The following is a 13209-nucleotide window of genomic DNA, read 5'->3' on the forward strand; positions in this document are numbered from 1 at the left end:
GCGCTAGGCGACCGCCCTCCGCCGGCATACGCGCGCTCTGATTGGTCGACGTTTTCCGTTAATATCTCCTTAACGAAGCCTCGGACAACATTTTCGCTAAGGAAAAAGTTGTTTCAAATCACCTCCCGAACCACCTTTTCCAAGAACCTCCAACATTTTTTGGACACACTGTATATTTTGTATATAAAATTTAAAAATTTAATGAAAATATAAAATTAAATATTAAATATTCAATTTCGCCAATTTTCTTCAATAATTTGCTACATTCAAACAGGAAATTATTTAAAAATTCAATCATTCAAAATTACTAACATTACTCTTGTATCATTAGAAAGAAACATCGCTTTTTAGTGTGAAAATTAGGTGCATTTACTTCGCGTACGACATTATAAGAATATTTATTTCTATAGAAATAGTCGAAGATTTATTCAATTTAATCGGAAACTTTGTTTTTCAGGTGTTAGGCACGGCAATAGAAAAAATTTTGACCGCACAGAGAGGGAGCGACGCGGAGGCATCCGGATCGACTGGGAAACCTTCGGTATCGCCGAACAAACAGAGATCCAACAAAGTAGCGAATTGGTTCGCGGGCAACAACAAAGAACAAGAGCAAACCGAATCTTGCGAGCAATCAATTTGTTCCTCCTTGAAAGACCTCTTCGTTAAGTAGTGTGCAAGCACGAACGTGGGCTCGTTCGATTGGTCAACGCTTCTTCGTTTGAGGTTTTATTCAGAAATTAATGCGACCTAATAGCTGATCTACAAAGGACTGAAAACTCCAATTAATAGTCAAAGACAGCGTTGTAGGCATCTTTTACGCTAATTCCAAGTGGCTGCATTCCACTGACTGCATTTCATACGATCGCTACATACAGGGTGTTCCGCCTAACTCTTGTATCTTAAATATTTTCCCGTGTTTTTTTATGATAGAACAGAACGTAGAAGGAAACCTTTTTTCAACGGGATGAAGTATTTTTATTATTGTAATATTGTAGCTGACGAAAAAACAAATTCAAATATGTATAATGTGTTGATCTTCAGACGACCTTGTGAGGAGTTATTCTTATAAAATCATACTCCAATGTACACAGTCAACATATTACACGGGTTTGAATTTGTTTTTGCATCAGCTACAATATCACAATAATAAAACTACCTAATACCATTTAAAATAACCCCAGTGACCTTGAAATCTCAGAAAATATAACCTAAAAACAATCTTTTTGTTTATCTTAGTATGCTCCCCTTCAAATTAAACAATGTTTTCCTTTAAGATTTTTTTGTATCACAAAAAGCACGCGAAACATTTCAGGTAAAAGTCTAATTGATATTATAACATCCTCAACAATAAATCCTCTCAAGGTTATCCGAAGGTTAACATATTATACATGCTTGATATTGTCTTTTTATCAGCGATTCAAAAAATATCGAATACAGATGCCTACAATACTGTTCTCGACTATAGTTATGAGCTCCATCAACGGAACAACAGACCTTGTAATTTGCAACACCTTTTTATAATACTTTTATAATTAGATATCCTTTCGATATTTTTCTAATTGTTTGTTATTTCATCTACATTTTTGATTATTCACAGTATACTGTGTTATAACTTAAGTTATAACCTAATGCAGAAAAATTATAGAAGATTTTAACTTCAATCATGATATGTATATCATTTCATTTGTATTAACTTTTGTTTAACTTTTCATATTAATATTTGCAATCGACTTATGTCGCGAGACTAAGATGTTATTCTTACTTATTATAATGTGTTTGTAAAGAATTTTTGAAAGATATTTCAAAAATAGTTCCTGGGATCCTTTCTGATTTTACGGAAACTTAGTAATGAAGATTTTTCAAAATAATAGTAATAAATGGAACAAGTCATTCAATAGATTATGTCAGTGTTTCTCAAGCTGTGATTCACAGTTTCCTGGGAATGTAAATTAGGTTCCGAGTTATACCTAAATATCAATCTTGATTTTAGAGAAACAGCATCCTTCATTGCATTAAATTTAAATTTGTCGAATTTGGTTTATGCAAATTTATTAACATTACTTAATTCTTACAACTATTTGCCACTTTGCATTTTCCTTCTGTTCAAACTAAAATTTTATTATATTTCTCATTTGCAATTAAATAGTTTTACCTAAAATCGATCAAAAGCAATTAAATTATTAATACATACTGTTAAAGTAGCATAAATAATAATCAAATAAATTGCAAGAATTAGTAAACAACGTAAAAAAAATGTTAAACTATAAATACATTTGTTTTACAAAGAGTTTTAAAATATATTACAAGGATAATTCTATTTTATGATTTCCACTAAAAATTAAGTTTGAGAAACACTGTCTTATACTATATACAATAATTACATTGTATTTTTTATTTCATTATTTTATTACGTCACATTTTTGCATAAATACAACTCTAAGAATAAAAGGAATGTAAATCGAAGAAGTTAAAAGATTGTATTATCTCTACATTTTTGTTTTGACGAGTCGCATACCTCCAGCAGGTCACTAAAATATTCGAGCCTTTGCAATCAAATATTTTAAGGGACAAGACAGATAACTTAAGCTAAATATTTAAAAATATTTTTATGACCACTGCAAAGCACAGCTACAAAGATTATTTTTGCAAAATCCAGAGAAGATCTGATAAGATACGTAGGTACCAATTATTTTTATTTTTAGAGTATAATGTATTTTACATTGATATATATAGTATGGAATAGTGTTAAAAGTGGTCTAACTATATATTTTTATGTAATAGCGTAATGATAATAGTTTTCTGTTGTAGCCTTTTTTATATCGAGAAACTATATTCTTACATTACAGTTTTTGACTGCAAACATTCAAATATTTTTGTGACACACTTTATATCTAATCGAACATTTTTTAAATTTTGTATCCATACAAACAAAATCGAAAGGTTTTCACTTACAAACATGTATAAAGAAAAGAATTTATAATTGTTAATCATTATTAGTATTTTTACATAGGGCAGTAGGAAAGTTTTGTTGTATAGCTGTACTGATTATAATTTTTCAAGACATGTTCTGTTACACTTTAAACAAGTCATTGATTATGGTTTTCTTACTTTCTCTTGGGTACTGCGATACATACTGGCCAAAAATATTTGAAATTTGTTAACCGACTTCGAAAAGGAGCAGGTTATTTAATTCAACATGTACATTTTTAATAATAAAATGATCATTCATTTGTATTGGCATACAGGAAAACTTTCCTGGAACACTATACTGCGTATATGAGGTATCGTTATTGAACAATCAATTTAAAAAGGGGGAACAAATGTCACAATCAAACTGGATTTCAACTAATATGTAGTTTCAGTAAAATCAGAATTAGATAAAATGTTGTGCAACTGAAAAATTAGATATCAACCCTCAAACAGACCCTTCTTAGATTTGGACAGTTTGGTGAATGTAGCTTTTACTACATAAATGTGAAAAAAACACCCGTACAATCTCTATGCTTACCACAGAGTATCCAATTTCCAAAATAAAACATTGAAACTGGACTCCCCGATTTCGAAGTATAACTAAATAATGTCGTACAATAAATGTTATATGGTGTTCTGTTAAAAAGATTCGCTTCCTTATGGGAAAACAAGTCAGATCTAAATGGGAATATTGTTGAACGAACTGAACATTTCAGAAACAAAATATGTCAATCATAATATTATGCCCCATATGAAAGGTATAATTTAAAAAAGGGCTAATTGTAATGTGAAACAAATAAACCATAACCTCTAATCACGAGTGTATGTCTTTTAAACTGTAGATAACAAATTATTCATAAAAAATATGGATGCTCAAGGCTGGACTCCATTTTACACATAATTGTATTTGTACAATTGTATTGTATTTTTGTATTTTTTAAACCACTCGAGGTACAATAGTATAACGAGAAGCATTATTTAATTAGTAATGTGTTCTTTATAGGAAAGATTTCGTTTATAAGGAATAAAATAAAATGACTGAATAGTCTGGCTCAATATACAAAGATATAAGCAATGACATAACTTGAAAATTTGCTCTAATTAATATTAGTTAATTCGTAATGATAACATTTCTTACATTAAATTTTACTTAATTTTACTAATTACTAAATTTACTTAATCAAATAATATTAGTTAATTTGGAATGATGATAACATTTCTTGCATTAAATTTTACTTAATTAATATATCATAACCATGACTATGAATCAATTAATACAATTCTCGTGATTAGAGAGTGACAATCCATCGTGATTAAATCCGTCAATATAATGGGCTTTCTCGTAATTTCACATGCATACAAATTAGATTACTTTACATTGATAATATTCCTATTGTACCAAAACAATACTCAAACAACATTATCAAGAAAAAATATAATGTGTGTATTTATTTGCCTTTGCTGGTCGAAGGGTTATCAAATAATTGTAATATATTGTGTGTGTATAAAAATTGACGTATACTTTTAATAATGACGCGCTGATTTAATTTGTATAGTAAATTATAGTAAAATATTGTGTAGAATTACCAGAATGTAAGCAACGTCTGTGTTTTGTCGAATGATCATTGTTGAAATACCCTTAGAATATCCAACAAAATGAATAAGTGCAAATAATTATGGCAATTATTATACGAATGTTGAAAAGGAAAATGAATTTACTAAATATACATGTTTCATTAAATATGACTGTTAAGTACATGTGTTGTTACTTGTACGAACTAACGTTAATATAATCCTGATATTGTATTTATGGTTTTACTTTTCGCAAAATGAATAAAATCTACAAAGATCTATCACGTGTCTTATAATCATATTTCTTTGCAGTGATGGTTTAAGATTGGGAAACTAAACAAACTATAATTACGTGTTTATCGTTAAACATAGTAATAGATCGATTGAAATCTCTTGAGTATCATATACAGGGTGTCCAGAAAATGTTGGAGGTTCTTGGAAAAGGTTGTTCATGTGATTTGAAACAACTTTTTCCTTAGCGAAAATGTTGTCCGAGGCTTCGTTGAACAGATATTAACGAAAAACCCCGAGCCAATCGGAACGCGAGTACACCCGCGGTAGGCGTGGGCTATGCGCTAGGCGACCGCCCTCCGCCGGCATACGCGCGCTCTGATTGGTCGACGTTTTCCGTTAATATCTCCTTAACGAAGCCTCGGACGACATTTTCGCTAAGGAAAAAGTTGTTTCAATAACCTCTACCCTGTATATACAGGGTGTCCCAAAAATATTGTAACACCTCCAAAGGGGTGGTCTGGGAGGTGATTTGAAACAACTTTTTCCTCAGCGAAAATGTTGTCCGAGGTTTGGTTCAAGAGATATTGACAGAAAACCCCGGACCAATCGGAACGCGAGTACACCCGCGGTAGGCGTGGGCTTCACGCTAGGCGACCGCCCTCCGCCGGTTACTCGCGCTCTGATTGGTCCGGAGTTTTCTGTTAATATCTCCTTAACGAAGCCTCGGACAACATTTTCGCTAAGGAAAAAGTTGTTTCAAATCACCTTCCGAACCACCCCTTTCAAGGACCTCCAACATTTTTGGGACCCTCCTGTATAATTACAAATGGGATCATCAGGAATACATGTGTAACTAAATGTGAAAAGGTTGATCGCATTTGGTAAATTCCTTTTCGAGTTACATAAAAAAAATAGGGATTTTGCAGTAACAATTGTTATAAACATTAAGAAATTCAAAAATGTTTCCAAATGGGAACATAATCATTTGACATTATATGCTTGACATCTCGATTGGCTAACTACTTCCCGAGTTACATCAATGAATAGGAATTTTGCAGTAACAATTGTTGTAAGCAATTAAAAAGTTCATAAATTTTTCCAAATTCGAACATCGTAAATGCAACGATAAGTTATATTTATTTATATTAATTCTACAGGTGTTTACTTTGTGCGTAGCCCATTTATTTATTTCACATAATACTTTGCAGTATTATAATTTAGTTTAACACATGAAAAAAAAGAAGGAAAGCACAGGTATTTGTAATATGCAAAATATAATAATTGTGAACATTGATGGATAATACAATGCTTCTGAAAACAATTTTATTTTGTAGAAACCCGTTGCAACTACATCCTTCGTTCAACGTTGGTGTTACATCAGTGTAAGATAGAATTATAATCTAAAGGCATTACCTGACATTACAATTCAAACTGATCAAATACGTGTTTATCAATTATCCTGTCCTGAGGAAAGAAAGTGTATAAATATAAAATAAAGAATGCTCTAGATAATGAGCATTTTTCATGGACCTAAATGTAAAAGCACAATAAGATAAAGTATCGTAATCTCGCAGACAAATGCATTGTACAATAATTGTGTAACACTTACTACTTATGGACTTTCAAAACGCAAATCCTTATTAGTTTCATTCTTAACAGATATTGAAATACGAATAGTATACAAATAACTATTTCATGAAATGCACTTTTCATATATGTACATTTTAATGTGCCATACCACTTAATACCATTAAAAGAGGAATATTATATGGAAGAATGGAGATCTAACACTTTTTTCAACTGTCTCGTATTCCATTTTAGTATACAAAATGTGTGCTGCTTGTTAGAGGTTAAGTAAGAATGAAAATGAAATTGAACAATTATTTCTGGAACAAAGATGATAATGAATTCCAATTTATCCCGTATTTAAATTTGAAATATTTATAGTAAAAATATAGTACAATGCAGGGTGATTTGGTTTTTGTTTCACATTGAGAAAGTATATTTGTTTATGCAAAAAATTAAATTGATAGTATCGAAGAAAAAAGATGATGACTGGAATGAATGTGTCATACAATAAAGACAGCAACAGTTGTATGCAACAGCTAAATCAAAATGCAGTTATTACAGTATCTAGTTGAACGATCTACAGTTCTCCACAGTTGGCTACCACAATCTTCTTTGAAGTCTTCCCACTCTCAGATCCCATTGACTCCAACTACAATGAAAAATAAACAAATATTAGAACTTTCATTCTTGATAAAAATGTATTATTCAAATTTACTAACGCTTTCGGTTACTCTAAAATTAATTAAGAAATTTAAGAGTAACAATTATTTATAATTTCAACAAGAGTTGATAATACAACATATGCTTAATAAGAAAATATAAATAAAGGATATAGAGATAAAAAAAACGCAAGTACATACTTTTTTAAACACATCCATTCCTTCAACAACTTTTCCAAAGACAACATGTTTGCCATCAAGCCAACTTGTCTTGTCACTGGTAATGAAGAACTGGCTACCATTGGTATTTGGACCAGCATTTGCCATAGAAAGAATGCCAGGTTCGGTGTGCTTCAATATGAAGTTTTCATCATCGAATCTTGGTCCGTAAATAGATTTTCCACCAGTGCCATTATGATTGGTGAAATCGCCACCTTGGCACATGAAAGTTGGTATCACTCTATGGAAGCTGCTTCCTTTGTACCCGAATCCCCTCTCGCCAGTACATAGGGCACGGAAGTTTTCTGCAGTCTTTGGAACAACATCGCTTCTCAACTGAAAATTGAACGAATATATTTTCCTGAAAAAATTATAATACATAAAACATTTTTCAAATAAGATCACGTATCTTCCTGTTTTAATGCAAAGCAGACTATAAGATAAACCTTCCGATAGTAAATAATAAATGGATTTCTATCGATCCATCATAGTATTAGGTTGTCCCAAAAGTTTCTTTCGTGAGTTGTATTCAATTATATCCTGTGGCAGTGTTTATATAAATAGACAATCTAATTGTTTAGACATTGATGCTGTAACAGTAAGAATCGAAATGAATCGTACACAATTCAGTAATGTAACATAAAACATAAAATATTGCGTATATATTAATTATTAAAAAAAGCGAAAGAAACTTTTAGGACAATCTAATAATATTATTGTAGTCACATGGAATATTTATTATGATTGCATTACTGTGAAAATATAGATATAAGTATAAACTTACTCCAAATAATTTATTTCAAATGCACTCATCGGAATCTATTTTAAAATGTTGAATACTAAAATCAAGATCAATGTAATAATATTCCAAATACATGATATAAGTTTGAGAAATAAAATATTATTGTTTGAATATTTAAAACATATTTTATCGATTATTTAATGCAAATTTATACTTTCAAAATTCTGAAATATTTGGAGTATCACGTGATAAGAACAAGGTTTAAATAAACCGTGAACCAGAATTCAGGACTATTTTCGGATGAAAGTATTTTGTAAAGCACCAACTTGAAAAATGCGATCAAGAATATTTATAGATCAAACACTATTTCATTTAAATTCGCATTGACCTTAGTCTGGTTTATTTGAATGTGTAAATTATGATTGACCTTGATGGAAATTGCACAAATCACGTTAAATAATTGTACATGTAAAATAGGAATTACTTTATACAAATCATAATTAATTGTAAAGTTAACATTGTTCATTTATTAATATAATCTAAACAATAAATCTTTTGAGGCACATCATGTGAACATGATCTGCTTATTGAAGTAGATAAATTTACTATTTATATAACAATGTGCGTGTGTGCGCGCGCGCGCATTTGTGCATGTATGTGTATAATAGCTAAATTTGTAACAGAATAATTAACTTTCCAATTCTAGGTAGCATTCTGTTTTTTTCCATTACATTTTTAACTCAATCACAGATTTCTGGTATTTTTGATATTTCAAATCAAATTATAATACTAAAAAAAACATATTTAATCATGTTATTATACTTCATTGTAGTACTCGAAGATACTACGACTATTAACAATATTAGCAATGTATCATAATTATATCCTACATTTTCACCTGTAGAAGATACGTAATCAAACATGTCAGCAGCAATCGGTGAATGGAAAATTTTGCGATTCAGTAGGAATCCAAGTGCGGCAGCAATGTGACGCAAACGAAACCGTCGTGGGTGTTTATCAAACCTTATCAGTTATACAGGAAAATAGATTTTATTTTCTGCTATGCATACTAAAACAATATTAAAAAATGCACATTTCTAACGGTTTCGAGAAAAATTCAATCCGGAAATTGAATCGCATAACCGGCTTCGAAGAAAATCCAAGATGGCCAGTCATGCCGGGATTCTAACAGGGACACGTTTAAGAAATGAAAAACTCCTTTAATTGGGAAAATCGACGCTTACCTCCATCACGATCCGGCCCACGGGCTTATCGTTTGCAGTCATATCGAAGAAAACACGCGGCAAACCCATTTTCTCGGCGGCGGCAGCGAATGTTCTGGCGAGCAATGCGAAAGACGATCGACTCCGGCGGGCGGTGGCTTCCAAATGACTCAAATGGCTGAAGGTCGAATCAATTGACAACCGGCAGATCAATCCCAACGCCATGTTCGAAAATTGTTACCTACGAAATCAGTTCGAAACGGATCGATCTTTCTCCGCTATGGCTTAATACGGGCCCTATTATATTTTTCGGCCTTTCAATTATTATTTTGTATGATTATTATGTAACGGAATGGTGATTTTCAGCTTGGCATCGACGGTTATTGAACGAACAAACGTGCTTTCGCGTTCGACCAATCAGAGGCGTATTTCTAGGCTCCTACGAAACGACCAATCGCGTTTCATGTTCAGGGCCGAATTATAGGCATACGGTGCCCTATAGAATTGTCACTATTTAATCACCTTCGAGGCCCTATATTCAGGGCCGGTTTTAGTAATATTGGCACCCCGGGCAAGATTATCGTGGCACCCAGAGGCTTAAAATTTTTAAGAAAAGAAGACAAGGTAATAATATCAAACGATGAATCTGTAGCTAGATTATAAAGATTGTTAAATTACAATATACAGGGTGTCCCAAGAATGTTGTAACACCTTGAAAGAGGTGGTTGGGGGGGGGGTGATTTGAAACAACTTTTTCCTTAGCGAAAATATTGTCCGAGGCTTTGTTGAGGAGATATTAACGGAAAACATTGACCAATCAGAACGCGCGTATGCCGTTGGAGCGACCGCGGTAGCCTATGAGCGCCGGCCGTCTAGCGCGTAAGCCTTCGCTCCACCGGCATTCTCGCACTCTGATTGGTCAGTGTTTTCCGTTAATATCTTCTCAACGAAGCCGCGGACAACATTTTCGCTACGGAAGAAGTTGTTTCAATTCACCTCCCGAACCACCTCTTTCAAGGTATTAAAACATTTTTAAAACGCCCTGTATTATAAAACTTTTATTCCACGGAGTAACTAAGTCAGAATTTTCTAATATTTTTATTACAAGGATTATTTATAATAACTAAAAGAATTGTAAATAAATTTATATTTAACGTAATGTTATTGTAAAACAGAGATAAAGCTCGATAATGAACATTTTATTCAAAAATAAAAAAAATATATATATACATGTCGAATTGAGTAGCCTCCTCCTTTTCGAAGTCGGTTAAAACTAAAAAAAAATATGCCAAAAAATTATTTCCACGAGATCATCAACAAGCTTTGTTGAATTAGAAGTTTTGCGATTATAGTTTTCCTTTGCAAATTTTATACTAATATAAATAATATAGATGTCCGTAAATTAATTTTCAATAATTTTAATTTTGGAAAACTTTGTTCTACGCTACTGTGAATGCAGTCAACGTTAATAGAATCTGAAATAAGAATATTAAAAAATATTGAATTTTGAAAAAAGTTAAAATTTGATTTTTACTGAAAAGTAAATATTTAAATTCATTTTTATATGAACAAAATTTGGCATTTTTGCTATATATATAGCAAATAATAATATAATAATATAATAATAATAATTATATATATATACCTAATATATTAGGTAGCAAAAATGCCAAATTTTGTTTACTTAAATATGAATTTACATATTTGCTTTTCAGTAAAAATCAAATTTTAACTTTTTTCAAAATTAGCTTTAATGTTTAAATGAGCTGCAATCAACCATTTCTATGTATAAAAGTACATATGTACATAATATGTTATGACAATAAGAGCTTAGGGTAAATAAGACCAGTACCTACTAGACCCATGGTTAGAGTCGGCCCTGGCCAGGATGTTCTTATCAGTTCTTATCAGTTCTTATTCCCCCCAAAAAATGTTATAAGCAAATTGTATTGCAAATAAAATTATAATAAAAATGAAATTACAAAACATTATAAAATTTTTAAATTCTATTCATCATACCTATGAATTTTTTTGTAATAATATTTTTGTGTTTTTTTTTAATCTTACTGCTTATTCCTAACGCGATCAATTTTGTACGTCCTATAGAATTCATTAGAGTTTTATATTTGTATAATATAATATATATGTATATTGTACAATGTTATATAAATATAATATAAATTTGTATAACATATATATTTGTATAATGGCGTCTGAAGTTTTACTATAGTAATAAAAATTTGTACTACGACGTAATATTTAATTTGGAAATTTTGCATTTCTATTTGTAACCGCATAATAAGATTTTTTATGACAACATACATATACAAACTTGTTTTTAGGATTTTTACAGTAATTAGGAATATGTACATATTTACACTTACATAAGTAATTTAGAAACACGTTATTCTTTCAAGTTAAAAATTAATTATATCGGTATTTTGCTTTAATTCATATTATACACGGACAATTATATCAATACAACTCATTTGACATAACCAAAGGATGTTATGTCATGCATTGCCTTGGATCTTGATAATCTTGATTGTGGACCAATCATGATTCTGTTCAATCTCATTGTGCATTTACACCGGACATGACGTTCTGTTATCCGCGTGTGGCAGTTGTCGCAATGAATAAAATGCATAGTACTCGATTTTTATGCAGATATATTGTTAAATGAATCAATCAAGTTAATTAAGCAATCGACTATTATCTTGCAATTAGACTTGCCTCTTATTGATGCATATTTTAATTCTAATTATTTCCGATCAGTTTACATTATTTAATTCTATTTTTTAACTATTTCTTTTTCTATTTAGATTGTGTAATTTTAGAATATTTAAAGAAATTGTAGAAATTGCAGTAAACCTCAGCTTTACGCAAATTGTTTAAAATATTCTACTTCCCAATACAGAAAATACTTTGAAAATCCCAAAGTGCACAAATACAATATTTTGTATTCAATATATTGATACTCGACAACTTTTACAATTACATTTTTTCTATATACTTTGTAAAGAATAAATTATGTGCAGCAATTATATTATTTCACAACAGTTTAAAAATAAGTGATGTTCTTTCTAACAAAGTTTGAACATATTTTACATTTGACATAACATTCAACAATGAATGTCGAACTGAACACAAATAAGATGATTCGAATGTAACATGACTATTTGCAAAAGTAAAATATTTTAATATAAACAATTAAAACGTGACATGAAAATATTTTGTTTTCTTCTTTTCTTCTTTAATTTTCGTATTTTTATATTTTAAAAGATTTGAAATACACACCTAAATGTGTAGTTTTCATACTGATAAAGCTAAGATAGGGACACGTAAGGAAAAGATAATATCGTTCTCCTTATCCCAAAACTGTAAATGTGAAAACTTTTACTTTTTGAAGTGAAAATATATTTTGAACTGTAAAATATTTTTTTTGTTCTTAATTTTATTTTAAAGCAATAAATGTGTATGTTAGATAATAAGAGTTATTATATTCTACGCATGACTTATATTACAGATTATTTTTCAATTTATCTATGTCAGAACTTTAAATTATAAAGTTTTATCAGTGATTAAATATTGTTTAAACTAACATTTACTTTTGATACTTACAAACGTGCAACCTAATAATAATTTTGTATATTACTGCAAATTCCTATGGTTGATTACTTTAAAGTGTAATAATGTTAAATGGTTGAGATCCTTAATTATTTAGAAATTTTATTCAATTGAATTTGCTATTTATTTTAGCTTTATTTTTACTGTTGTAAGATATTTCAAAATTGAAACTAAAATGTTTCATTGTGACATTTAAAAATATGAATCAAAAACAAGTTGTATTATTTCATTTTGTAATAATTCAATTGATTGCTTGAGCTTTTGTTATACGTGAAATATGAATCCACCGGCATTCCCTTTAATGTCTACTATTTAAAATAACATTTTTAAATCTTCTATTTCAATTACTAGTTTTGTTATGTATATCAAATAAATTATTTCAAATAAAATAGTA

At 30.3% G+C, this 13209-nt stretch overlaps 2 protein-coding genes across 3 annotated transcripts in view; one reads left to right on the plus strand and one right to left on the minus strand.

The window, feature by feature from the left end:
• Positions 1–4820, plus strand: part of LOC128896991 (uncharacterized) — a 97615-nt gene extending 92795 nt beyond the window's left edge. The window contains exon 4 of the mRNA XM_054160607.1: positions 458–4820. Coding sequence (XP_054016582.1) covers positions 458–670 — 213 coding nt within the window. The 3' untranslated portion in view covers positions 671–4820. The remainder of the gene's footprint in view (positions 1–457) is intronic.
• A 1264-nt stretch (positions 4821–6084) lies between these two features.
• Positions 6085–9588, minus strand: LOC128896818 (peptidyl-prolyl cis-trans isomerase-like). 2 transcript variants are annotated; one of them, XM_054160330.1, is made up of 3 exons: positions 9210–9588; positions 7206–7559; positions 6085–6994 (listed from the first exon to the last, which is right to left on the minus strand). In XM_054160330.1, the coding sequence occupies exons 1-3, from the start codon at positions 9411–9413 to the stop codon at positions 6923–6925; spliced, it is 630 nt and encodes a 209-aa protein (XP_054016305.1). In that variant the 5' UTR covers positions 9414–9588; the 3' UTR covers positions 6085–6922. The 2 variants fall into 2 exon arrangements, with proteins under 2 accessions (XP_054016305.1, XP_054016306.1); XM_054160331.1 differs by lacking the exon at positions 9210–9588 and adding an exon at positions 8008–8051 and having other exon boundaries at positions 7206–7584.
• Positions 9589–13209: the final 3621 nt, after the last annotated feature.

This window comes from Hylaeus anthracinus, unplaced genomic scaffold (genome assembly GCF_026225885.1).
Source record: "Hylaeus anthracinus isolate JK02 unplaced genomic scaffold, UHH_iyHylAnth1.0_haploid 11978, whole genome shotgun sequence".
Classification (NCBI taxonomy): Eukaryota; Metazoa; Arthropoda; class Insecta; order Hymenoptera; family Colletidae; genus Hylaeus; species Hylaeus anthracinus.

Bases quoted from the DNA above. Each gene is read 5' to 3' on its own strand.
- LOC128896818 (XM_054160330.1), bottom strand. From the start codon at position 9,413: ATGGCGTTGGGATTGATCTGCCGGTTGTCAATTGATTCGACCTTCAGC. The intron at 7,560-9,209 runs GTAAGCGTCGAT...TTCAATTTTCAG, and splicing joins TGGGCCGGATCGTGATGGAG to TTGAGAAGCGATGTTGTTCC. The intron at 6,995-7,205 runs GTATGTACTTGC...TTTTCATTGTAG, and splicing joins GAATGGATGTGTTTAAAAAA to TTGGAGTCAATGGGATCTGA.